We start from the raw sequence: 27,804 nt of genomic DNA on the forward strand, positions 1-27,804 counted from the left end.
CTCTATGGGGGAAAAGCAGGACACACAGGCATTACTTTGGAGACTGCTGAGTTGGGGAGCTCTGTTGCTTTCGTCCTCGTTTGATTTTTTTTTTCTTTGCTTCAAGTAAGTCTTCTTTTTTCTTTGCTTTCAAAGCAGAGTGGAGGAATGCCCTCCCACATGGTTCAGAGAACATCTGTTAGTGAGAAATGAAGGCCTGAGAGAGAAAGAGAAGGAGGGGGAGGTGGTGCAAGGGGACTTACATTAATACAGAAGACGAAAGGAGGTGAAGAAAGAACAGGAGAGCATGCGGAGAGGTGGAAAGGGGAGGAGGGAGAGTGACAAGACCTCAGCTGGGGGAGACCACCCTTTCTGCAGATCAGCAGAGGTGAGACTATCCAGAGGTATCCGAGAGATAGTGACTTACAGGTGCACATGTTTCCGTGCACGTATGCATACAAACACACTCGGCATGGTAACAGAAACCTACATCAATAATGTAGCTGAGAGAAACAGGATGCAGTTTCTGCCTTACATAAGAGTTTACAGACGGCTGGCTCGCTCAGAACAGCCTCTTTCATTCTCTGCTTTGCCCTCAGGCTGGATGCACACAAGATTTCTTGAGCTAATTAACCACCACATTTGCCTTCCAAACAACTTTAACAGATAACTATGCAGCTACAAAGGCATGAGAGTGGCACTAAAGCCATTTTTAACTTCAGTCTACTGACTTTAGGCGATTTGTTTTACTCTCTAGAGCAAAATTTTTCAGCAGTGCTTCTGTAGCTGCTAATTTGCTGGTTCCTACATTATTAAAGTATTGCAACAGGCTTGTTTCTAACAGGCATGACTAATGACCTGGGAAATGAACTTTTGTCTTTGCTGCTGCGCACATACTGATTATAGTCAAACCTGGCAGCACCTAAGCGTGTGGGGTGTTTAATCCAGGTCACAGAGGGTCGCAGAGACATGACAGAGGTTCAGTAGGACTTGGTATATTAATGTTTGATGGGCTATATCCTGTGAGGTAAAGCAGAACAAGTCAAAATCTACTAGAGCATTTTCTAAGATGGCAAACATTGCATCAGCTTTACACGAGTATGTTAGCAGCATACTGACTTCAGCTACTGTTAAACTTATTCCAATAACATTTTTAATACTTTTTAAGTAATGCGACACTGTCGACACAAATAAGAAACTGTTGCTGTAACACACTCTTTAATCTATATTTGAAAAAGAACGGGCAATTTTAGTTTTTTGTTTAGGGGTGGCTGTAGCTGAGGAGGTAGTCCAGGTTATCTTCTAATAGGAACTAAGCTCGATTCCTGGCTGCTCCAGTCTGCGTGCCGAAATATCCTTGGGCAAGATACTGCTTTCATCAGAGTGTGAATATGTGTGAATGCTAGATAAAAAGCACTTCTATAGAAAAAAAGCGCTTGCACAAATGGGTGAATGAGACTTGCTGTATGAAGGCCTTTGAGTGCACAAGTACAAGTGGGCCTGTTAAGTAGGTCAGTTAATAAGCTGACTTATTGAGGAAGAACTCAACATATATACAAGCAGAGCAGTACAAGTCTAAACCAATTGTGCATAGAATTATTTAGAACTTCACTAAACAAACCTAAAGTTTTTATGTAAATCCAGAGAGTGAAACAGAAATAAACCTAAGTATAGTGCTGATGTGGGAGAGTATGAAACCATAAATCTGTATGTTGGATTTATGAGGGGATGAAGATTAACAACCTGTTATTTCAGTCGTGGGGCTGTGAAAATCACCATCACAGGAGCATTTCTGGCAACTTCATCAGTTTTGTTCCTGTTCTGGTGTCAGCTTGGGAATTCCTGATATACCTGCTGTATGCTACCTGCTGTGCACCACACACAGAGTCAGCAAAATGTTGACCGCGTAGACAAACTTCCCTCAAGAGCTGTCTGGCATCACGGAGGAGCAAAAAATGAGTAAATATTAAGCTAGCATTCATCAGGTGGACAAAAAAAACAAACAAACACACAAACAAAAAAAACATTTCAAATGAGCATTAGTGCTGCTTTGCATCTTCTGGGTGCATAAATTGGCAACTGCTTGCTGATGCATTAGCTATAACAAGTAATTGAAGTGATAATTTGTCAATATTGTATTTGTCTTTCCCCAAGTGGAGCCAAAATAATCAGTTAATGCTGGGTTTACTGAAGTGTTTTATAGATTAGTGAGAAAAAAGGGGGTAAGAAGAAAAAAACAAGTTAAAGGAAATGCGCATCATAATCCAATAAAGTCTATTGTAAGGCAACACAGCAGGCAACGGTGATACTTGATTAGGTATTTAAAAAACTGCTTTCTTGTTCTCCTTTATTATTTTCTTCTCCGGTGCCTTTTCTTCACCTTCTTGTTTTGTGTTGACTGCCTGTATTTTATGCTGTAATCTCCCTCCACGGCTTCCTTTGTCTCGGTTATTTCTCTGTTATGCAGGCTTTGACTATCTGCAAACTGGCAAATTGTTAATGCGTGTGCATGCCTGTGTATAAATGATTGTTGTAGAGTTTAAGACGCCGTGCTTTCTGCCCACACCCATTTGAAAGTATGAACTTGTCAAATATGTCTCCATGAAACTGTTAATGTGGGCAGATACATGTGTGAATCACAGTTTTCATTTATAAAATTGCGTGTGTAGAAGCTCATCATGCTTGTGCTATCCTTTTTCTGCCACATTGCCATGGCGACAGTGCCCTCCCGGGGTAATGGGGGACGAGTGCGCCAGAGCTATTTATTCTTTCACCCTCCCTCTTTCCCGCTCTCCCTCCATCCATCTCCCTCTCTTTTCCTTCGTGTCTCTCTCTCTCATTCTCTCTCACCACCTCTCTCACTCACTCCATCTCTGCCCTCTTCCTTCTGCAACCTCGCCGTCTTTCCCTCTCTCCTTCTCCCTCCTTCCTCTGCTCTTTCTTCCCCTCTCTGATTGGCTTAACGCTCTCCTCCTCAAAATGAGATGCTGCCTAATGAGACAGAGGGTGAGGAAGAGAGGGAGGGGGGACAAAGAGCAAGTGTCTTAAAAAAGGCAAGTAGGAATATGTGGGGGAGGCAATCTACGCAGACTTGTGTTGCATGTAAAGAGAGAACCAGATTTAACAAAAACTCTGTGATGTCATTCTGGAGGGAAACGGCACGCTCTTGTTTATAATTAGACATCTCAGGAATGTGCGTATGTGCAGAATGTGTTGTATTCAGTCTTAGGATGTCAGTGGGGGTCATGACCTTTCTAATGGCTAAAATCCCTGAATAAGCACAATTTATATACTGCTCAGCCACAACCATTAAAAGCACTGACAGGTGAAGTGAACAACATTGATTGTCTTGTTACGATGCAGTGTTCTACTCAGAGACCTTGCCCTCACAATAAAGGACACAATAAAGAGCCCCTATGTTTTGATCCGACCGTCAAACCGGCCCAGATCCCGATCCAAATGAGCATCTTTGGGATGCACCAGAACAAGACCAACCCAGCACCCAAAGTTGCTGCCAGGTGTCAGACATCACAGGAAAACTCCACATATTCTGATGGGCAGAGCTGCTTTTGCAGCACCATATTATAATTGGTTTAGCAGTGTAGCTGATTGGTGAGTAGGTGTTTATTTTATTTCTAAGGTGAACAAGAAAGATTTTACCAGTATTTTACGAGAAAATAACTGCAAAAAATTATGAATATGGAAATAAAGATAAATTTGGGTAACTAAATTCTACAGTAGCAACCAGAGCTGGGTGACTTAGTGTGGAAGCAAATGGTTAATTTGCATATAAGCTTCTAAGCTCCTAAGCTTCCAACTTGCAAGTCTTAAGTTATGAACTAATAAGCTGCATAAAAACAGCTAACTGCTAATTAGTGGTAAGTAACTTATAAATACAGTGACAGAACTTCACATGTCAAACCCGAGCACAGATTTCTTGGACATCCTGTTAGTACAATTAATTTGTCTTATAATTGCATTTGCCTTAAAGTGCTCCAAAAGATGGCAACACCCACACTTGAGAAGTCCATTTCAGTGACTTAGATTAGCTGAGGTGAAGTGTAGCAGACCTCCATTAACTGTAGCGGCCTATGTTTGCATCTACATCAAAGCAGACCTGCCACTAATAATATTTTATGTGCCAGGCTGCAAACTTATTTGTGCCGAAGGGCTGAACATGCAAGTCTGTGGGATCAGACCTGATTCAGGAGCCAGCCTCAAGTGGTCATACAAGGAACTGGAGTTTTTGGCACCTTTTCAGCATTGAAATAGCACCCTGGTTAGGGACCACAAGTTTACAAGATATCAAATGCCAGGAAAAGACCACCACCATCCATGTCGGTGGCACTCAGCCACAAAGCCAATTTGTTCCAAGTTAAATCATTTAAGTATAATATCTATCTAAACTTACAAAAAAGAGGTAATGTGATTTTCCTCAAATTACTGGGTTCTGGGGCTTTGATCAAAAGCAGACATGCATTTGTTGGGAACTATTGTCAGCTGTGGATTAATACGCATTTAGTTACAAACTGAGTACTTTGGAGTAGCAGGGAAGTGCACTCAGGATAAACTGCAGAGCTCATGTATAACTACATGGCTCAGTGATGTAGCTTAATAGTTCTTTGGCAGAGAGGAAAAAATACTTGTTAATCGCAACAACTCGCTGTCAGAGTCCTGTCTTTTATTTATTTATTTTGGCAATTAGAGTAGGATAGTACCTGATGTGTCCTTAAGCAGTCAGGTGTCATGTCGCTTTTAATGTGGGCCTAACTACTCTCTCCTCCTGACACAAACTTGAGCATCTGACCGAGAAAGAGAAATGACATAGTGATGGAGGGAAGATTAGGGCGAGATGGAGGCAGTGGGAGGGAAAGGTAGAATGGAAGAAAGAGTAATAAGGACCGAGAGAGAGAGACAGCGAGGGGGGAGGGAAGGGCAGGAGAGATAAATGGCCGAGTAGACAGGAAGATGAGTGAAGCGAGAGAGCAACACTGTGTGACATACTGCAGACAGGAAGACTAACGGAGCGAGAGAGCGGATGGGTGAGAAAGGGAGGCGAGAGAGAGGGCGAGAGAGAGGAGGTATGTTAGTTGCATCCTCCTCCCTTTTTCCTCACCCGTTTCCCTCCCCCTGCCCGTAGCAGACCTTGTCCGGATGGTAACAAGCCACTCAGACAGCTGCAGCGTGCACACACACACACACACACACACACACACACACACACACACACACACACACACACACACACAGAGCCAGATTTCCTGAGGATCATTTAAAGCTTCACTTCTCTACGTGTGTGTGCTCACGTGTGTGTGTGTGTGTGTGTGTGTGTGTGTGTGTGTGTGTGTGTGTGTGTGTGTCATTGTAGCAGCAGCAGTAAAAAAAAAGGGGGAAAAACAGTCTCTACATATTTAAAGGAGGGAAAAAAGGGACCCACATCACATGGTTGTTATTCTCTCAAATCTGCCTCTCAGGTCACTTTGACAGTCCACTCTCTCTCTCGCCCTAGCTTACTCGCTTGCTCGCTCGCACACACATTCGCACACACACACACACACACACACTCTCTCGCTCTCTCTCTCTCTAGCACTCAGCTGCTCATTCCCTCCCTCTCTCTTTCTCTCTTACTCCCTCTCTCCTCCCACCTGAGCTGTAATTTGCAGGGCTGATGAGGGTGAGGGCAGAGCAGAGGCAGGAGCAGTATTCTCCTCACTCGACAACACGCACTCACTTACACACTTGGACACACACTCGCAGTGTGATTCAGTGTACAGCTACAACTGAGAGAATCTGATCCTTTGTGTGTGTGTGTGTGTGTGTGTGTGTTTGTGTGTGCTCTTTTTTTTAACCTTTTCTTCCCCTCTTTCTCTCTTTTCTCTTTTCCTCCCTCGCCGTCACTCACTCACTCCCTCCCTCCCTCACTCACTCACTCCCTCTTCTCTCTCTCTCTGCTCCCTGGTGGTGTGTATATGTGTGTGTATGTGTCTGTGTGTGTGAACCGTGGGGATAACAGACGCTCATGTGAGCAGCCTCAGTGGCGGCAGCAGTGACTGGTGAGAACGAGGAGAGAGAAAAGGAGAGGAAGAGAGCAGGGATAACAGAGCCACCACCACCATCATTCTGATCGGATTCACACCAGACATGTGAGAAGATGTCCGTGGGCGGCTGCGCGTGTCCCGGTAAGTAGCTGCCGTGGTGATGGTTGTCTTTAACGACAGCCCTGCCGCTGCTGCCTCTGCTGCTGTTGCCAGCCGCTGACTTTTTCTGGTTGTTGTTGTTGTATTTTGGTTGGTGAGTGCAGCGGCTGCTGTGGCGTGACCAACTGGGGCAGAGAGATGGGGAAAGAGGTGCCCCGAGGCCCTAGGGCTCTGTTTGCAAAGGCTCATGGGAGGTCACCCTCTGCGATGGCTGATGAAGTGCAAAGAAAATACTAGGACATATGCAGCAAACATGCATTCTTCTTATCATCGTACTCTTTTAGTTTCAAGATGAAACGCTGAAGATATTTGCTTGCGGCGCGCACATCTGTGCATGAAGTTGTTGCAGTGGCGCCACTAATGCAACTTCTTCCTCTTCCTCCACCAGTTGTTGTTCTTGCTGTTTCTGCTGTTGCTAATGATGCTGATGCTTTCTGACTAATGGCCCAGGTTAACAACAGAGTCCTTTATAAGTTACTCTCTCATCCAAAGTGGAAATCTGACAGCGGAGGTAGTGGAAAAGAAGAGAGGAGGGAAAAAAGGGATCAAAGTGTGACATTTAAAGGGCAAAGATCAGTGGCATGAATCAAAGGCTTGCATGATTGATTTTGCTCCTCTTTTCACAGAAGAGTTATTAATGAATGCTTGATGTTTCGTAGCTCACACAGGAGTATGCTGTTTAGGATATGTGAAGAGGGAGATGAGGGGATGCTCCTCTTGCAGGTACAGAAGCAGTTTTTATCACTGATATCAAAGTGGGGAAGAAAGTGCCCTGCTACATCTGTGGGACGTGATTTTTAAAGATTCAAGTCTTGTTCCTTAACCAAAGCATGGATGTATAATAGCCTTGTTAGGGAGCTTTTTACCTAGAAGTTCTCTTTAAGTTCACAAAACGAGGTCAGCAAGTGCACGGTCGAGTGGGAGAAGGGCAGACGCTGATCTTACTCTAACACAATTACTTGCACCTCTCTCTGTTCGCTGCTGTTTTCTGTGACATCTGAGGCTTCTTCATTCATGTTAAATATCTGTCTTTGGGGTTGAAGAAGTGTCAGTCATATCGCCACAGTCGTAGCTTCATAGGCCGTTTTCATTTTGCGCCATGATAACAAAACAGCCCCGCAGTCCGACTGTTGTATGTCACCATTTTATTAAAATTGGTTGAAGTTGAGTATCGGCTACAGGGCTTCTGGGAACAGCGCCACGGAGAGCGACCTGGAGGGAGTAATATCCGTCATATTAGGCCACCATATTGAGAGGCGTGCGACTTCTGAGGAACTCCCCGCAGTCCCCAAACAGTTGTGTTTAGGTGTGGGACGCCTGACAGCAAACAGATAATTCTTCTGGTTTTATTGACTTTAATCAGGCAGAGGTGGAAAGAACAAGAGAAATAAAGGTCTAGAAATAAACCCTGCACTGCTCAGCCTCAGGCAATATATTATTAAGTGTTACAGCGATTTATGTAGCACTCCTGATAGGATGTGTAGGACATGAAATATAATCCTATAGCTGCGAATGTATTCATAATCATGATAGATGCTCTCAGAATCTGCTGCTGTATAATTCTCAGCAGCAGGAGAGGAGGAAGGAAGTGTGATAAAGTTGTGAGCTGCTGTGTGTATTTATGTGCGTGTAGGGTGCTGCATAACCCTGACGTGGCCTCCTCTCTTCTCCTGCCTACCAGGCCACAGCGGCCACAGTGGTCAACCCTCAAACAGCCGGGATGTGGATAAAGAAATTTAGCCAACCACTCATCGAGTATCGTATTTCCCTGGTGCCAGTCTCGACTTTAGTCATTAGAGAGATGGAGCACTAACTGGTCCCATGTTTTGCGGTCTGGAAACTCTTTAGCATTGCAGATTATTTTAAAGGCGGAAAGTTTCGGAGAAGCAAACTGAGAGACAATGTCAGCTCGTCTTGGCTTGTACAGTTGCAGCTTGTAGACAGATGAATAGGAAGAGACACGACCGAGGATGACGGATCAGAAAGCTGGATAGTATAGAAACATGTTGGCAGACAGATTTGGTATCAGCAAGGGCAAACTCTCTAGACGCACCAGATAACAATTTGTCTGGAGCGCACAATGGTACAGGGAATATGGTGCATCAGAGTTTTCGCCTGTGTGTGTGTGTGTTCAATCATGTGTTTTCAATCTCTGCGCAGCGCTCCGTGTTACAAAGGCAAACGCTGCCACCTCAGCCGTTAAACAAGCCTGCACAGCAGAGGCGAGAGCATTTGTTTAGAACCGGGCCTTAGCTATCTTGTGGTCAGATTGCATACTTAATCAACGTGGTCATGGAAATTTCCAAAAAGACGTATGACTGCACTCTTCTGCGCTCCACTTTTGCTCTCATATTGTTCTCTCTGGTGTTCCCCTTTTTGCTTTTGGCTTTTTTTTCTGTTTTCTTTTGTATTCTCTTTTTCATTTTCTCCTCATTTTTCTTTTTTTTTCTCACTTAAAAAAAAAAATTATTGACAAAGTAGCTTCTTGTCTGGTGACATCTTTCACTTTTCAGCTCCTGGCTTCATAGATGTCGACACATATTTAGCAAAACCCAAACTTTAAAAAGACAACACAACTGTGCAATCTTACTTTCTCATGCACATCTGGTGACCTTAAAGAATACGTGTGATTAATACAGCTTCAGTCACTCACACAGATACACATGTATACACAACATGAGGTAACTGAAAACCAATGTAAACACTGCCTCCTAAAACGGAACAATCACTTCCATTCATTCAAGTCAACTTCAAATGAACCCAAAGCTTGACCCTAAAGTGACGCTAGTTAATTTACACGCTTAAGTTGCCACCCTCTTTATATAATTAAAACACGATCAGAGACTCTGAGAAAGCTGACTAAATACAACAGCATGTAAAATGTGAAACTATATAATTTCTGCCTTTCGGTTGCTTTCGTCTTGTTCTCTGTTGTTTACATTCCTGAGCTGTGTTCAACGCACAAGGATCCTCCCCCTTCTTGTGTGGGCTCACAGTTTGTACGTGAGTGTGTGTGTGTGTGTGTGTGTGTGTGTGCGTCTGGATGCACACACACAGCATGTGTCCTGACATGTGGATGACATAAACAGTGGGCCGAAGTGTGTGAGGGAATAACTTTACTCAATGGTTATTGTGTTTTCTGCTTGGACATCAATTAGATGACTTCATACTATTCTACACTGACCTTACAGTAAAATCCACACTACTCTGTGCCCCCCTCACCTCTGTGACATCTCCCCCCCATACCTCCCCTGTCTCCCCTCTCCCACACAGTTTCAGTCTGCACTGTGTATATACCTTCATCCTTCTTTCCCCTCTCACCCTCCCCTCACTCCCTCTTTTTCTTTGACTCCTCTGATTGCTAGCGTATGTTGGCTGGCTGGCTGGCTAGAGTGGGGGAAGCGGTGGGGAGGAGTAAGGAGGGAGACGGGGAAAGGGAAAGAGAAGGAGAGAGAGCGACAGAGAGAGAGAGAGAGAGAAGGGGGAAGGGACTGTGCCCTCTCATGCAGAGAGTCACATGGTGTCCCTGATTGGAGGAAAATGAGTAAAGACTGCAGCTCTGGCTGAAATGGCAACAGACAAAAACGCACAAAGGCTGAGCTGTTTAAAAACGGGTTGCACAACAAGAGAGCCTGAAGAGGAGGAGGGTGTGACAGAGGGGAAGAGAGAGGGAGTGAGCAGACACCGAGGAAAGATGTGGATTAAGGGAGGAAGAGGAGGAGGAGGAGGAAGCAGGAGAAAGGAGGGAGAAGAGGTGATGGGGGGGGGGGCAGAGTGCAGAAGAGCCAAGAAAAGAGAAGCAAGTAGGAGATGAACACTGTAGGAGAGGGAGGGAGATGGAGTGGGTGAGACAGAGTGAGAGAGAGAGATCAGACTGTGTTTCTATGTTTTCTGCAAGGCTGAGCGGTGACGTGATTGGCTGAGGGTGTGTGGGGTGGGGGGGGCAGACCTGACTCTGAGATCAGAGACAGACAAAATGGCTCCCAGAGAACAGAGAACGCAGCATCAGGGCACTGTCATCTCCACTCACACAGCTGCCAGCTGACACCAGCCACCGCCACACACACTCTCGTGCACATCTGTCACACACACACTTAAATCTAAGCTACCTGCAAAATGCCAGGGAGAAAAGGGGGTGGCGGTGTTGGGGGGGGGGGGAGTGCAACAGTGAAGATGATGGATAATAATATAGATCATTAAGTTACTACAGCACATGCATGATTCTTTTGACACTTAAAGTAACACACTCATATAATATATTTCAATGCCAAACTGCCTCACAGCTGAGCCTTTTCCTGATTTAATCCCTTCACCTCTTGGCCTGTTATAACATGTGACGCACTTGCCGCTGAACTTCCCAGGTTGCAGTGTGTCTGTGTTTGCCTGCCAAAAAGATCCTGAGTAGGGAATTCACCCAGTGAGTGAGAAAAAAAACAAACTGTAGGGCAGCATGAAAACAAAGACACTGGCTCACTGTGGCCACGAGAGGGCGCTGCTATCAAAGGACAAGCTGCAGATTGTAGGTCAGTCCGAATTTTCCACAGTGATTTCTCCTGACTGTAAAGCAGATGAATGAGTGATGGATCTCTGCTGAGCAACAGCAGATCCATTTATATTCAGTGTCGCTTGTTTTGATTGTCGCACTTTTGTTTTCTCTTGCAAATGAGACGCATCAATAACAATTTCCCGTCTGACAGTTGAGCTGTAGGGTGCAAGAGATTCAGATCGTTTAAGTAAAAGCAGTCAAGTCCTTTCAAAGTAAAAGTCCTCACTAAAAAAAATTACTTATAGTATTTAAAAACTATTTATTTTTCCGAACAAAATATCAATAGTCCCTGTGTTAAGCTTCATTATTTTGGACAGGGGACGTTAACATTATCTATGATTTAATAGAGGGAGAAATTAATAATTTATTAATATTAATCCTATTATACATTTTTTTTTTAATAAAATAATTTTCTGAATGGATAAAATAAGCTTACTCAAGCTTTGAGCTTTACAATATCTTTTTTATTATCTAAATCTGAACACAGAGGGAGAAAAATAAGACCCAGTTGGGACTTAAGCGCCACTGAAATTAGTTTAATATCACTGTTTTGCACAGACTAGCTGACAAACTCAGCAGTATTAGTATTACATGAGGTTGGAGGGATAAAATTCTTATAAATAAGACCATTTGATACTGGTTCTTAAATGTAAGGGGTTTCAACTTCTATCCCTGATTGTTATTACCTATATTGCTTTTCTGTACACGCACGTACACACACACCCTGTTTTTGGGGTCTCCTGTGATTTAAATAGATAAGTCAAAATTACTTTAGACAGTTATTTCTAACTTTTGATTCCAGTGGTTGTTCATGTAAAGAAAGATTACAAAAACACCCAACAAGATATAGTAAAGCTGTTTTGTGATTAAAATTCTAGAGTGAGGCTACCTGTGCACATCTTTGACCAGGTGATATAGAAGCAGAACCTGATGTTTGTATTATCTTGAACTGATGTTAAAAAATCCTCCAAACATTAAAACATTCAGTGAGCAGCAGTTCTCTGCCCTGATAAATATTAGGAGAATGGACAGAAGGGTTCAAGCTGATATGAATGCAACAGTAACTCAAATAGTTGCTTATCACAACCAAAGAATGACAAAGAGTATCACTGAATGCACAACACGCCAAACTTTGAAGCAGGTGAGCTACAGCAGCAGAAAACCTATTCCTGTCAGATGAGAATAGGAAATCTGAGGCTTTGATTTGGACAAGTTGACCAAAATTGGACAATACAAGATTGGAAAAACATTGCCTCAACAAACAACATGAAAGCATGGATCCACCCTGCCTTTTACCAACAATTCAGACTGCTACTGGTGGTGTAATATGTGGGACATATTTTCTTGGCACACTTTGTCCCCCTTACTAGCAGCTGAGCATTGTTTAAATGCCACAGCCTACCATCTCCATCCCTTTATGACCACAGTCTACCCATCTTCTGATCGCTGCTCCCAGTAGGATATCATCCCATGTCACAAAGTCAAATCATCTTATAGTGGTTTCTTGATCATAACAATGAGTTCACTGTACTCTAATGTGCTCCACAGTCATAGAATCGAAATCCAACAGAGCACTTTTGGGATGTGGTGCAACAGAAGATTCACATTATGGACGTGCAGCAAATGTGTTATCATATCAATACAGACCAAAATCTCAGAGGAATGTTTCCAGCACCTTGTTGAATCTGTGCCATAAAGAATTGAAGCAGTTCTGAAGGGAAAAGGGGGTCCAACCTAGTACTTTGCCCTCATGTAATAACTAAGTACAACTCTTGAGATTAGGAATCTCTTTTGTGAGTGTGTCCTGGGCCCAGATGGGATGCTGTTCAGTGGCAGAAGTAACTAGAGAAAACCTTCCCAGGCTGAGGGAGATCATTTGAACTCCACAAAGAAATCCTCTTGCTGTGAGCCACCATGCTGCTAATTAATGTGAATGCTACTTTCTTCTGTTGTACGTTTCTCTGTTGAGATAAGACATTTTGCTTTAACCCTAAACCTTGAGTCCATTAAAATAACTACAGCTGAAGTTCTGCGTCAGTTAAGTGTCTGCAGCTCTTCTGGCTCACAGTCTCTTTGATCTAAAGCTGGCCACTGTTAGAGCTCATTCCTCCAAAAAGTGGCAGCTTGTCTTTTGGATCTTTTATCAGAGCTGAATCAGACAGAGAGATCTCTGTCCCCCCCCCCATCTGATCCAATAAAGGAGTAAAGAGGCCTGAGCTGCCAAATGTATCAAATCTGGCAGGCAGACACCAGTGAAACGAGCCCCAGAGACATGTAGCTAGCCTCCGTGTGGACAGTGTGTGCCACTGATGTGTCTAAAGTACTTATTTAATATTGTGAAGTGGGAAAAGTCGAGAAACAGTAGGCATGCTTTTAGCTTTGGGAAAGAAATGCAGTGAATGCTATCTATGAAAAGAGGAGTGGTTCTGTTTTCATTCCTGTTTGGGGAAAAAACGGAAAAAACAGCACTTAACTGATGTCACTCATTCTCCAGTTGGAACTCATCTTTGAGCTGGGATCAGCTCGGTCAGGGCTTTTTCTGCAGTCAAACCGACACAAAACTGTCCTGAGATCAGTGCTTAGGATTGTGCTGAAGGGAGGCTGGCGGGAATGGTTCTTATCAGAACTCTGGCAGATGCATGTGCAGTTGAGTTTCCTGTGGACTAGTAAGTGGAAGTGGCACATTGCACACATTTGCACATGTGCACGATAGCATGCACGCACACACATGCACATGTGAGGCAGACACACACACACACACAGACTGTAGGCATCCTCCTTCCCCCTCCTCGTGCCCCTGAGCCTGACAGTCTGGACATGGAAGATATCAGAGAGTGGGAGAGGCATGAAAACACAGACTCAGGCTCTGAGTTAGATCAGTGTGTAGCCGTGAAAGTGCATTTGTAGGTGACAAAATGGCGATGTCAGAACAGCTAGAGTCTGAAGGAGGTAAGTCTGTCTTGCTGACCTTTTCCTTTTTGCCTTTCTCACAGCTGACGAGGTAACAAAAACCTCTGAGGTCAAATAAAACGGTCGAAAAGAAGAATAATTTCTGATTTGTCTTTTATTTAAAAGCAAGAACTAGTACAGCATATTTATACCAAAATGCTGTACAAGTTCAGTCTCTTACTCTCTTTTTATTGACTTTAACAAAGGTCAATTTAAACAGGTTGCACTTGTGGGTTTAAAGTGTAGGCTTAGTGAAAACACCATGTGTGTCCGCTTTGAGCACTTATTATACATGGCTTTATGGCTTTAGGTGTGAATGTTTAACTGCAGGAAAATGAGGCAAGCTGACGAAGCGAGGGTTGGGCAGATCTGTGTGAGTGTACCCGTGTGCCTCACTGGTTGGGGTGCTGGTTGAAGATAAGGCTGTCCCTATGCCTGAGAGCAAAGGAGATGGTGTGTGTAAGCCCTTCAAGCCTTATCCTGACACACCTCCCACCCCCACCTCCTCTCCAACACCCCACCACACACACATGCACTGGGGATTAACCCCGTCATGTACCATTTCAATGGGTGAGCTTGGGGAGACACACACACACAGGATTAACCCTTGTGTGTCCATTTCCATGGATGTTTCTTAGCCTCTCTCTCTGGTTGTGTCAGCAATGATTGCTCATGTTGCCATAGTGACAGGAGCCAGCTAATGTAAGATAGGCAAATCCACATAAGTCACCCACAACAGACACTCTTAGCTACAACAGACTACACCTCCCCCTGGTACTAGACACACAAAGATGCTGCCAAAGGACTGACAGCAGCCTCGTGAGCTGTGAAGAGCTCATGTCACAGGCTTACCATGGTCAAACCAATATACATAAAGTCAGCCCGGGCATCTTTGTTGCTGGTCGGGTGAGAGACAGGCCTTATAGAGGCTTATCCTCTCTACATGCCTGGCTCTGGGAGACAGTGCACTTCACCATACTCTGGATTTCATACATCAGAGTCTACAAAGAGGTTCATATTTGAGTTGCTGTCTTCATTTTGGGCATATAAGAGCAGCAGATCCCAGTGGGATAGATGTCCAACAAACAGATCCATCACTTGAAAAACATACACAAGTATTTTAAATGTATAAATGGAAAAAAGCATAAAAATAAAAATACAATAAAATGTATTACACCTAGATTCAGTGTATCAAAATGCCGGCATGAATTAAAAAATATAACATAGTAATAATAGTAAAAAGAAATCTGGATGAAAATGTGAGAATAATGTTTAAAAAAATGTGCAAAAATTGCATCTTTACTTATATCTACTGCACACATTTAAATGACTTATAAGTAACTGAGAATTAGATTATTGCATTAAAACTATCATGTATTATATCATGTGTACAATGTAATAAAGAATCATGGAGCAACATGTATACGGGCACACAAACTGCATACCACTGCAAATACACCCCAGTGCAAGTCTGGTTCAGGATAAAATATTACACCATCAGAATAACAAATGGGATTTTAAATATCAGACAAAGGCAGCAAGTCATAACCCACTGAAATAACTTGTTTAACTGATGCTTGAAGTTTAAATTGTTCTGCATACCAAAATGTGTAAAAAGAAACTTAAAAAAAAATCACATTTCTACTCATGTCCGCTTTGGTGTATATATTTCCAGTCATTTATATGTGTTATCTATAGTGCAGTTAAAAGGTGAAGATGAATGTAATATTAATAATGATGATGATAATAATAATAATAACGACGCTGATGATAAATGTTATTATAATGTTGCAATAATGTCATATTACTGATCAGCACCAGTGTTTAGTCTCACTCCCTCTGTGAAGACCTGTTTACTGAGCAGCTCGCAACAGCGGCTTAATTTATGAATAAATCATTTATGAAACATTGTTTTCACTCCCAGTGTGCATGGGTGGTGTATTAATGAGAACCGTGTTCGTGCTGGTGGCTGTAACAACCTAAAGAGTGCAGCAGGAAGGGAAAGTTCTTTAGTGGGTGAAAGGAAACTACTTTACATCCTCGATATGGGATAATCTGTCTTTTCTGTCCTTTGGGGTTAGATGCTGTAGATCAAATAGTTTGCATGTTAGATATGACGCTTGCATAAATATGGAAAAATTGCTGTCCTAATACTGCTTGTTCTTTTTATATCACAACTTTGGACATATGGGTGAGATCTCTGCTGGCTGTGATCTGAATATCTGATTATTATTTGAGGCGATTTAAGCAGATTTAGAAGCCTGTGGGATTCTCCTTTTGGCTTAGTGCTTTGTGTGTGTGCGTGGATCTGTGTGTGTGCGCGCAGACTCAGAGAGGAAAAGAGGGTATAGAGATTCCTGATGTTAGGGGATTTACTCGTCCACCTTGGGCAGTTCAGCATACAAACTGAAAGGCAGAATTAACTGACAAACTTATTCTGCTGTCTTTAAGTGTAAATTTATAAGATCTTGGTGTACTTTTGACCAATGGGACTGCTCCACTGCAAATGTATGTAATAATAATAATAATGGATACTTTATTGATCCCCATGGGGAAATTACTTGTTTTTCTCTGCATTTGACCCATTCACTGTGTGCATCACGTTTGCATCCTGCTTGGGCCCAGGGTCTTGGTTGTCACTGCCTCAGCTCAAGCTGATTGCAGCAAGCCTATGTTCACTAATTAGGTAAACATGACAGCCACTTTGCAGTCAGCATGATCTTTGTCTCCACGCTCATCTCCACTGAGTTGCATTAGGACAATTCTCATCTGTGTCAGTTACAAGGAAGGGATATGGGATGCAGGGAGGAGGAAGGGAAAAATGCTTACCAGACAACCTTTATGTGCAGTTGTGCATTAGTGGGGGGAGGAGGAGCAGAAGTGGGAGAGGGCGGCTGGCGGTGCTGGGCAGAGGAGAGAGGAGCAAATGCATTGCAGAGGGAGAGGAGGAGGAGGGCCTACAGCTATTGTTCATGTCCTCCCGTGAACAAAGGGCTCATCGGGGTCCATATGTAAACCCACAGCAGGCTTCAGCCCACTGACAAGGCCTCATGCGGGACAAAACATAACCGACCGACTCCCGCAATTTAGGCCTTATTCCGTTTGGAGGAGATTTTTTTATTGATCCAATTCAAAGGGACGTATTGTGTGGGTACGTTGCGTCCAGCCAACCGCCGTCCAGCGGGCCTATCCGTTTTTACGCACGGAGCGTACACACGGTCTATCAGCACGGATCTGTAAACATCAATTTTCTGATAGGACTTCTTTGCAGGTAAAGGGTCGCCTTTCCTCCAAACACACTACTCGACTCTAACGTTTAGCTTTTTTAACGTTTACAGTTGGTGTAGGAACTGCCGCCGGTGTAATTGCTCCTCTTTTTGAGTGCTTTTTCGTTGCGAAGGGATTTAACGCTAAGGCGTTAGCAGGAAGGCTAAAACCAGCTAACTGGTTACAAACAGTTTTCAGGCTAGCTGACGTTAGCCTACCTTGCAGGCCTACGAGGCAGTGTTGTACACAGTCACCGTCGCTGTGGTTGAGGGGATCGAGATTATGTATTGTGTCTTGTTTGTTCACATAAATGTATTGCTTTTCAGATTATTATTGTTTGGCGTTTTGTTGTTAAGCTCGCTCGAGTCCCGTAAAAAATTTAGCCTAGCTAGCAACTATATGCTAGCTTGGTGCCATTCTAATTGCCTTTGTAGCAACTCTACATCCAATCTTCTTTAGCAGTTAAATTTATGAAGCATAGATGCCGAAATAACCTAAACCGGTGTCACTTTACGTTCAAAGTTTAACAATGCGGTTCAGGTTTATCCGGCTCACAAATTCCGTTTGGATACTTGTCCCTTATCTTGTCCCTTGTACCAATCATGGTGGCAGTCTTGAGTGGCAGGAGTGCACAACCACGACAGGTTATATCCCCATTTAGAGGAGACGTGATGTTGGGTGGATTTTTGGCGGCTGAGCATGAAGAAAAGTCAATAGTTGAGTGTTTTTTGGCATCCGTGCCAGTTTGACAGATGATCTGCTCTAAAAGTTTCTGTCCACAAGCAGATATGTGTATGTTTCTGTCGACATTGTGTACTGTGTGCTTGTAAAAGAGAGGAACACGATTCCCAGTGGAGGAAGTGGAGTCCAGCTGATGTGATTGTGACTGCCTGTCATTAACCGCTAACGGGAGAGGAGAGGAGCTAATGGAGCTCTCAACAACTAATGGACACACAAAGAATCGATTATTTATTTATTTATCTGTCTTCTGGTGGTGCATCCAGCCCATAGCATAGTGTTGCACATAGTAAACAGCTTGTTTTTAACTCGATTTGAAGCCAGGGTTTCAAATAGATGAGTGTTTTATTGCCTTTTCTTTTTAACTTTTTAGAAAGATGGAAATGTTTTATGGCTCTATACTCTTTACGGAAAACTTTTTTATTAATTTACCTCTGGGTCTGTAAAAGCTGTGATCGCTGCTGTTATTCACAACATATTTGAATGCAATTCCTCCTTTCACTAGAATGGATTTCATAAGGATGCATAGATTAGTGATTTATAGGAACAACATCCTAATGTGTGTGACTTTAAAGGTTAGGCAGCCTCTGTCTGCCCACCTCACCACAGTGTGTCTGCAGATATGTGTTATGAAGTGTTACTAGTACTTTTTACTGGTTTAACTGTTTACTATACATCTTACGTCACTGTGTTCTCATTTCATAACAAACTTTCCTCTGAGACAAGTCCCCCTCTTTGGTTATATCTTTCCTTCAGACATACAGTGACATAAATATGTTTAATATGCAGAGACACCACAGAGAGATATGAAGGAGGTGGGGCTTCACCATGGTGACGCAGAGGTCGTGACCCAGAGGCCGCCACGCCTGGATGGCCTTTATAAGAGAGCCAGGCAATTAGAGTAGAACAGGGACTGGATCTTTATGTGTGTGTGTCAGTGTCATCAGTATGTTTTCTCTTGTGTTTGGGGTTCCTTCTGACTTACTGTTTAGTACTTCATGGTAAGGCACCAGTTTCTATGGTAGTGCTGCATGAGGCTTCTTCCATTGTGTTGTTTTATATTTTAATGCCCCAAAAATGAGCCATTCAGGGAAGACCATGGAAGGAGTGCAGTTAAAACTGGACCATACTGGTTATTTCAGGCTGATTAGGCATCAGAGGTGTAACAGTTCTCCACTTTTTACTTTGGTTTTCAAAAAAAACAATTTTTAGCACTGGTCCAGTTATTCAATCATGATTGGATCATGGACCAAAAAAGAAACTATGTATTTATGTATCGCCGCTTCAGTTTTTAGCCAGATAATCTTTAAACCTGACAACTTTACCATACTAGCATGCTTCAAGTAGGTAAGGCAAGATCTGATGCCGTATCGTGGGCCTTTGCATCTTTTCAATCTCAGTATTACAGATTCGTACAGCCCTGTTCGACATCATCATCTTTGGTTTTGTTGGTTTTTTTTCCATAACCTCAGCTTTATCAATATTGAAAAGTTTACTTTTTTTTTCAGTTAATAAATTTTTTATCTTTATCTTTTGTGTCAAAATTTGGCATGCTTACTATACACACGTCATGCTCTCCGTCAGGTCACAAGTTTTCATCTGCCATAAGTTAAATATAATAATGTATATTACAAATATATACGTCACTTCTATTCCAGGCTGTTCCTCCAAGTCGTTCAAGCTGTACTCCCCCAAGGAGCCCCCCAACGGTAGCACTTTCCCCCCTTTCCACCCCGGCACCATGCTGGACAGAGACGTGGGGTGAGTTTAATTTCTGTGCTGTGTTTGTAAAGCTTGCCAAAAATTAGTCTAGCTGACTGCTTATGGGGCCAACTGTGTTGTTTTTAAAGTATGTTTTCTGTTAGCTGTCAAATGTTTTTCAAATGCTTCTGTGCATTCAAACTGTTGTCGCAAAGTTTTTGCAGTGCGTTTACAATAACCTTACAAGTTATCGACTTAAGTAGCATTATCCTCACTTTAGCTGTCTCAGCTCCGCTCTACAAACACGGCGAAGGAAATCTTGTATCTTTGCATAATTACTTTAAGCCTTTAATTTAAAATCAAACCAACAGATAGAAATCCTCCTCAGTCTGTTTTCCCACGTTTTGTGAGGGATCAGTGTAGCCACTCAATGCTTGCACATTCATTTCAAAGTGTGTAGAGAGATGAGCACATGCAGTAGGTGTGACTGTGAGCACATCAGTGTTGCAAGAGTGTGTTATATTAGCTGAAGCTGGCGTGAAGCGTGAATTTTCCTGGGAAATTTTAGTTCAATATTTATTTAATCCATCCATTTTTATTAGTTACTTATGGTACTTACGGGCGAGGGGGCACAGCCTATCCCAGCTGAAATGGTCAATCACATAGCAACACAGAGAGATGACACACTCACGTCCCCATCTATGGCCAATTTAGTCTCGCCAATTACTGTAACATTCGTGTCTTTGGTCTCTGGGAGGAAGCCGGAGTACTCAGAGAGAACGCACACAGGGATTGGGAGAACATGCAAACCTCAATTAATAATTGAATGCATTATGCTTTAAAAAAGCATCAAGCCTTGAGATCATCTATTGGCATAATAATGTAATAACTGAGTGATGCTACCTTCCAGTATCAGATCCTAAATATAAGCCGTTTTTCAAAGTGTTGCATACGTTGTACAATATTACCACGCACTGGTAAAACACCTTTAATATATGAAGGTTTATTCCTTGTATTTAAGTAAAGGGGGGCCCGCTGATCTTCTGTCATTGAGTGAACATTTGCATCAGTACTGCTGTAATCCAGAGTAGAAAAATGTTATTCATTCATCGTTTACGCCACGAATTATAAAGGCAATTACCTGCTGAGCTACTGTGAGCAATGTTTAAACTGTTAACTGCTGTATGAGGTGAAAATTTACAGCCAAAAAATTGCATTGAATTGTGTAGCTCAGTAAAGTTGGAGAATATCGTTGTTTTTTTAAATTTTGGTTGTTTTTCCACCCGTTGTCATTTTGCAATAAATAAATAAATGAATCGGCTGCAGTTGTTGATTGTGTCTGTGCATTTGAGAATTGATATTTACCGTCTCATCCAATTTTTGCCATGTTTGGCTCATGTCCCGGGGTTGTAAAGGCAGACTAGCTCCTTGAGGAGAGCATATTAGCACTATAGCTGAATGTAATAATGTCTCTGTCTCCTGTTTCTCTACAGCCCCACTCCAATGTACCCTCCCACATACCTGGAGCCAGGAATAGGGTAAGACTACATTGTTTCCCATTATTCCAGGCAGGTTTAAAAACCGTAGTAATACAAATACAGATAAGATTGAGATTTTTTTTCCCTTCTCTTAATTGCCTAGAGATCTTGCAGTAAGACTGTAAACCTCAACTGGGTTAAACCCTGCTAAATCTAAAGAGTCTATGAGAGCTGTAACCCTACTGCATTTTGATGACTGTCAGCTTTTGTGTTCTTTTCAATTTGTTTCTTCCAGGAGGCACACACCATATGGCAACCAGACAGACTACAGAATATATGAGCTCAACAAACGACTACAGAACTGGACAGAGGTTTGTGTGCATACACAGCCACATACATTGACGCTAAATGCCCCCAAAAAGGTGTTTAATGGATAACTTTCTCCTCTCTACAACGTAGGAGTGTGACAACCTGTGGTGGGATGCATTTACTACAGAGTTCTTTGAGGACGATGCCATGCTGACCATTACTTTCTGTCTGGAAGATGGACCCAAACGTTACAGTAGGGAGCTGTTTGAATGACACAAATCAGATTCAGATTTTCAGAATCAGGTTTTTCAGATTCCGATTTCTTCTTACAGCAATTGGCCGGACGTTAATCCCGAGGTACTTCCGGAGTATATTTGAGGGCGGTGCCACTGAGCTCTACTATGTACTGAAACATCCCAAGGAGTCCTTCCACAATAACTTTGTCTCCCTCGACTGTGATCAGTGCACTATGGTCACACAGAATGGAAAACCCATGTTCACACAGGTGTGTATGTGCAGGGGATGGGGACAATGAGGTATTGGGGACAAATACAGCTGGTACTTCTAAAAACTGATATTTAAAGATGAAATTTCTGTCTATGTCCATCAGAGTAATTCTATTTCGAGACAAAAGTTGAAATATGGAGATTAAAGTTGTTTCAAGAAAAATGGAGTCGGTGGAATCTTCATAATTAACTTTAGTAAAAAGGAAGGAAACAATTTCTCTTTTAGCACGTAGACGTCAAAAAGGTGGTGCAGGAAGCTGCAGCTGCAGAAGGAAAAATAAAAACACTCGGAAGAGTGGATTTGCACAAAATGTAATGGCTGGCAGTGGACAGATGCAAGGATATCAATAGTTCCACCCTCATCCAATAAAGTGGATGTATGCTGTATCACAAGACAGTTGATCAATTTGTTTCACCAACTCATCTAAATAAGGCATTTTGGAAAGGGTATAGAAATCTGTCTCGAAACAATAACTGTAATCGCCACATTTTGACTATTTCTCATCTTTAATCTCGAAATTTCAACTTTATTCTCAAAGTGATCAACATGTTTCTTTTCTTAATTTGGCCCTAATACTCAATAAGATGTAAATTTAGCTTCTCTCACTTTAAGGCACTTTTCATCTGATTGGCTGTCCATTACAAACAGCAGATTGGAGCATCTGGGTTTAGAGCCGTGTCCCTGAAATAAACGTATCAGGAATATTTCCTCTTATTAACATACAGATACATAAGTTTAGAAATAAAATAAAAAATAATAAAACCGATTGTGCAGATCAAAAACTGGTCGTCTCCTCGAGTTACCTGCATGCTACCACAGCATTAAGGACGTGGTTAGTTGCCGTTTTAATCAGATTTTATGAGTGTTTCGTGCATTCTGTCGTGCACAGAATCTCTGTCCCAGGCTCTCCGCAAGTGATTATTAACTTGGTTGACATTGCATTGATGATAGATGTGACCTTCTCTTTCCACCTCTCTCCACTCTTATTTTGAGTATAATTACTGTCCCAAAAATGGAAGGCAACATGCAGCTTTGTTGATCATGAACTTGGCTCATATCATTGTCCTTTTCTGCAGACAACGTAGGGATTTGTTCTACTCGTGTAGTGAGAATCTGATATTCTGTATAACAAGAATTATTTAAAAAAGTATTTTCGAAAAATTTCTTAATGAATTCCCTGCTGCAAAAAACACTAATCTTTAAATGTGTAAACATGTACCCACTCCTGCATAGATTCTATTCGTCTCTCTTCGGTTGTGTACTAACTCCAGTTCTCTGATCTTCTGCAGGTGTGTGTAGAAGGGCGCTTGTACCTGGAGTTCATGTTTGACGACATGATGAGGATAAAGACGTGGCACTTCAGTATCCGACAACACCGTGAACTCATTCCTCGTAGTATACTGGCCATGCATGTGAGTGAATGCAGAGGAAGTAGGAACCCACACCGGCACACGCTGTTTGCTAGATTTCTAATCTCCTTTCCATATGTTCCAGGCCCAAGACTCTCAGATGCTGGACCAGCTGTCCAAAAACATAACAAGATGTGGCCTGTCGAACTCCACCCTCAACTACCTCCGAGTGAGTACAGTACATGTGCAACATTTGGATTTGGAAAAATGTTCTTTCCTTGTGTCTTGATCGTGGTCCAGATGTAATTTCGTAAGAAAACATTTCCATCTCTGAAAACTTTACAGGATGTTAAACAGTTAATTAGGGACATTGAGTAACCTGCCAAACAGCAGCATATGTTATATACAGCATCACTGAGTAGAGTGAGAAGACTGTTCAGAGCAGTTCCTCCTTTTAAAGCACTTTGAATGATTACCTTCTGGTTTATAAATGAATATATAGTTTGTAGTCAAGGTGTGTACAAACTGGAGACTTTATTTTTGGATGCTTTACAGATCCTGTGGGGTGACAACCAACATAAGCACATTGTGTTCATGTACAGTAAAGATACAAGAATGGTTGAAATGGTTTATTACTAAAAACTGACCCTGTATGTAGAGCGTTTTTGACTAGTAGTGTCTCTGGAGAGCAGTGCTTTGCTTGAATCTCTTGTTTTACAAGCGTGAAGCTGCTGCTTGTTGACAGGAACCTTTAAAACTTTAAGGGGATATTATAAGTCATCATCTTGGCAACATTTTACCAGCATCTATGTCTGCATAATTTACATTTCATTCAACAGCTATTTCCCCATTTGCTTTTAAAAAAAGGCTCTTCATCCTCTACCCGACTGTGCAAATAATCACAGCTGTTTATTAAATTTTGTGTGTGAGACATGAGAAAAATACTGCCTCTTTAGTTATTGGTGACATCCCCTTGCAGAACAGTAATGCTTTAAATGTTCTTGTATGCTTGACAAACAGGCCCAGTTGGATACTAGCAGGCTGTTTGTTTTTCTGCATCTGGCGTGCCTCTCATTTTAAACACAGCACGCAGCACCACCTCACATCCATGTGAAAATTGATTGGAACATGAGCTTTAGATGCCTCTGTAGTGATTAAGCCACTCTAACGTTGCCGCGAAGTGATAACAAATTGTTTTGCTTGATGTTTTATCCCATCGCATTGTCTGATCTCAAACTTTCAAGTCAACCAGTGATGCTAATAATGCTGAACACCAGCTGATAATGCTGGTAATAAATCAAGCGGAGCATCTCTAATTACCTTGAAAAATGGGTAATCACTAACCTGTGGCATCTCCTCTGTTCCTTCCTCTAGCTGTGTGTGATTTTGGAGCCCATGCAGGAGCTGATGTCCAGACACAAGACCTACAGCCTCAGCCCCAGAGACTGCCTCAAGACCTGTCTGTTCCAGAAATGGCAGAGGATGGTGGCACCACCTGGTAGGTGAACCGCATGATTAGATAGGACACGCAGACACGTTGATATGTGGTAACTGGATGTGTAACTTTCTCTCTTTATTCCTTATCTGTAGCTGAGCCATCAAGACAAGCCCCTAACAAACGGCGGAAGCGTAGGATGTCAGGCGGCAGCACCATCAGTGGAGGAGGAGGAACTAACAATAACAACAACAACAAAAAGAAGAGTCCTGGTAGTGGCTTCCCACTGTCCAGCCAAGTTCCGGTGAGTGCTCTGGTGCCATCTAGTGTCTATCATTTGAGCAGACATTATCATTTTGCTCTTTGATAAACTGCTCCATGGATTTGCTAAGGAGAGTTCAGATAATCGTGGCAACAAAAAAGCGGGACTCAATAAACCAAAGTCATTCTGTGTACAAAAATATGAGGACTGACTCAGATTCTGTAATCCTAACCCTAACTAAAACACAGTTGAAACATCTTGTTACTGACTGAGCTAGTAGAAGTACAAATGTCACTTTTAAACCCTCTCATGTTTTTGCAAACACCTCATCAGGGTTCATTCTTGTTTTGTTTAACTGTAAGATAAACTTGTGCCATTTAATGCATTTTTAATATAGCTGGGAAAAGTTACTAATAGCAACCCAGGAAAATAAAAGCACTGTGCTATGACTTTTGGGTGAGTTCCATACTTTCATTTTCATGGTAGAAAATGTATTAATTTTCTTTAAATTCAGTTGTTGTCATTAGTCTATAGCCATTACTTTTGGAATTAACATTTTAGATGTTGCTTGACTGTAATCAGGTCAGAGCAAGTGTTTTAACAGTAAATACATCTTTATTATTAACAGCTGGTTGGTCAAAGTTCCTGCCAAAACTACAGCAGGTGCAAATGAGAGGTGGCTTTACAGGGGGGGATTCAGAGGCACTAAATGCATCGCTTGTATGATATAAAATCGTATGCCATCTGTTCTAAGATATTCATGTGGTCTGATTGTTGTGCTGTTTTGTAACTCCGTAGGATGTGATGGTGGTGGGAGAGCCCACTCTGATGGGAGGGGAGTTCGGCGACGAGGATGAGCGTCTGATCACACGGCTGGAGAACACACAGTTCGACGCTGCCAATGGCATAGATGACGAGGACAGCTTCAACAACTCTCCGGCGCTGGGCTCCAACTCGCCTTGGAACAACAAGGCTCCTTCCAGCCAGGAGAGCAAGAGCGACAACCCCACCTCACAGGCATCACAGTAGAGCCCAGAGCCCCGCATCCTCAACCTAACCCCTCCCTGTCACTCCTAGGCCCCCACCCCACCTCAATAGCCATGACTGCAACAGTAACAGTCCATCATCTGCTCTCCAATCCAAACACCACTGTAGCGCTCAGATTCAAGCACAGGTAGCCCGAGGGGGCTCGGACTGTTTTGCCGAGCTGGAGGAAGTTTCACAACTTCGATTATTGCGGTGACTTCCTGATAATTAGGCACTGTGTCCCACCTCTTGCTCCCTTTTCGTCATTTCATAGACAAAAAGTCCCATCTGCTCTTGCCAATTTTCAGTTTTGGATGGCAACCGGGTAGCACGAGTGATGATTTAGTCCAGGGGAGAACTGTGCACGCTAAAGTATCCATACTGAAGTTCACATGTAGGAACAGGTGGGGTGGAGGGGAAGGTGGCAGTCGGGCTTCAAGATGGTGGCGAGTCGCTTAGGGACGACTCGTCCACTCCTACGCTAAACATGCCTCTGGATTCTGGTCTGCTCTGCTGATGTGCGGGTCGCCCATAACGTTTGTTAATAGAGTGTGTGTGTGTGTGGGTGTGCGCTTGCATGCGTGCGAGTGTGTGTTTGTGAAAGTTTTGAGAAGAGAAAAGCAGCAGCGTGAGTTTAATGGTGGCTTTGCTGAAGCAGATGGACCAGGATTTAGAATCGGTATGTAAAACCATTTGAAATGAACACACTAATAAGAGAGGTGAAATGTGGCACTAGGGAAACATCAAACACACAGACGCGTGCGCGCACACACACAACCACACATAATGATCGAAGGATTTTGAGTCCCCCTAGTGCCCAAATATCTCTGATTAGACTACAGTGAATGCAGTCTTTCAAACAGAACATTGACAACACACACACATGCACAGTCTTACACACACACACACACAGTTACACATTTTAAGAGTTTTTATACAGTATATATTTCCCTAGAATGTTTTTTAATTTGTATTAAACGCCTTCATTTCAATTGTTACTTTTTTATTTTCTACCAATACTGAAAAAGCTACAGACCAAGGAGCAACACAGGACTTTTATCCCTTCCCCCTCTAAAATATATTGTTTTTATCTTTTATGTTTATAAAAGAGAAATACTTTAGTGTGGATGTTTTTATTTTGTCTTTTTGTTCCTTTTTTTTTTTTTTTTTCCTTTTGAGATTTGAATTTTTGTGTATTTGTGCTTGTATATTTAAGGTAGTAGCAAAGTTCTGTCTGACTGTAATAAAATGTATTCTTACTTAGATTTACCTAAAGCCATCCCAATCTAATGTAAAGAAACAAAAATAGGAAAAAGGAGAAAATTCATGAACCCGTCCCCTCTACCTTCCCACCTGCTCTCTTTCCTCCTCCCTCTTTTTTAAAAATGTAAATTACAACTCCCCCTGGGGGTACAATGCCACCATAGAGAGATGGTTTTACTGTTTATTTTCTTTAATTTATTCAGAAATTCAGTCATGTATTCATCTATACAGAAAGTGATTTTTTTTTCACTTAACATTCACAATTTTGTGTATTACAACTTGATGTCAAGTGAATGTGCTCGCTGAACTTTAGTTATCCGGTGACTTTCATGTTTCGTCACTGGCTAAACAGATTTTTTGTTTTAAGAAGTTTTCTGTCTAAATTGTCTTTATTTGTATTCATAACCAGAATCATACACATCTTCTTAAACCAGCCTCACATTGAGTTCAGTCTGCATATTTGGTAGCAATGCTGAGTCTGTAAAGTCTAATAAATGAACAGCTGAAGCTCTGTCATTGTTTTGTACATTTCCATTTTGTTACTGTTGAATCCAGCAGCAGTTATGACTGAGTTTGAATGGTGACTTGTACCTTCTCCAGACCCTGTAGGAAAATCATTGTTTGATATATATTTTTTTGATTTGGTTAGTTTCTGCCCTTGATAATTAATGTATGGTACCAATAAAAAGATACATTTTCACTTTAAAAAACTTCTTTGTAGTTGATTGTACTAAATTTTACACTCAAAGCTTATTTAAGCCAACACTGTTTTTTAGTTGCATGTTGTGTCCTTTTGGC

The 27,804-nt window shown here is 42.3% G+C and overlaps 1 protein-coding gene across 4 annotated transcripts; it reads left to right on the top strand.

Moving 5' to 3' along the window:
* On the top strand, positions 1–27,716 carry ldb1b (LIM-domain binding 1b). 4 transcript variants are annotated; one of them, XM_085460121.1, is made up of 12 exons: positions 1–367; positions 5,993–6,158; positions 19,335–19,437; positions 20,871–20,915; positions 21,151–21,226; positions 21,315–21,417; positions 21,497–21,669; positions 22,961–23,083; positions 23,166–23,249; positions 24,395–24,518; positions 24,611–24,759; positions 25,516–27,716. In XM_085460121.1, the coding sequence occupies exons 2-12, from the start codon at positions 6,131–6,133 to the stop codon at positions 25,744–25,746; spliced, it is 1,239 nt and encodes a 412-aa protein (XP_085316247.1). In that variant the 5' UTR covers positions 1–367; positions 5,993–6,130; the 3' UTR covers positions 25,747–27,716. The 4 variants fall into 4 exon arrangements, with proteins under 4 accessions (XP_085316247.1, XP_085316249.1, XP_085316246.1 ...); XM_085460123.1 differs by lacking the exon at positions 5,993–6,158; XM_085460120.1 differs by lacking the exons at positions 1–367; positions 5,993–6,158 and adding an exon at positions 12,793–13,671.
* The last annotated feature ends 88 nt before the right edge of the window (positions 27,717–27,804 follow it).

Source organism: Copadichromis virginalis, linkage group LG6 (genome assembly GCF_057382275.1).
Source record: "Copadichromis virginalis isolate Kocher_CV1m ecotype Utaka linkage group LG6, C_Virginalis_male_GT1.1, whole genome shotgun sequence".
Classification (NCBI taxonomy): domain Eukaryota; kingdom Metazoa; phylum Chordata; class Actinopteri; order Cichliformes; family Cichlidae; genus Copadichromis; species Copadichromis virginalis.

What these genes read in the sequence shown, in the direction of transcription:
- ldb1b (XM_085460120.1), top strand. Translation starts at nt 13,638, where the DNA reads ATGGCGATGTCAGAACAGCTAGAGTCTGAAGGAG. An exon ending in GACTACAGAACTGGACAGAG is followed by an intron (nt 21,227 to 21,314) that starts GTTTGTGTGCAT and finishes TCTACAACGTAG; the next exon opens with GAGTGTGACAACCTGTGGTG. An exon ending in GTAGTATACTGGCCATGCAT is followed by an intron (nt 23,084 to 23,165) that starts GTGAGTGAATGC and finishes CATATGTTCCAG; the next exon opens with GCCCAAGACTCTCAGATGCT.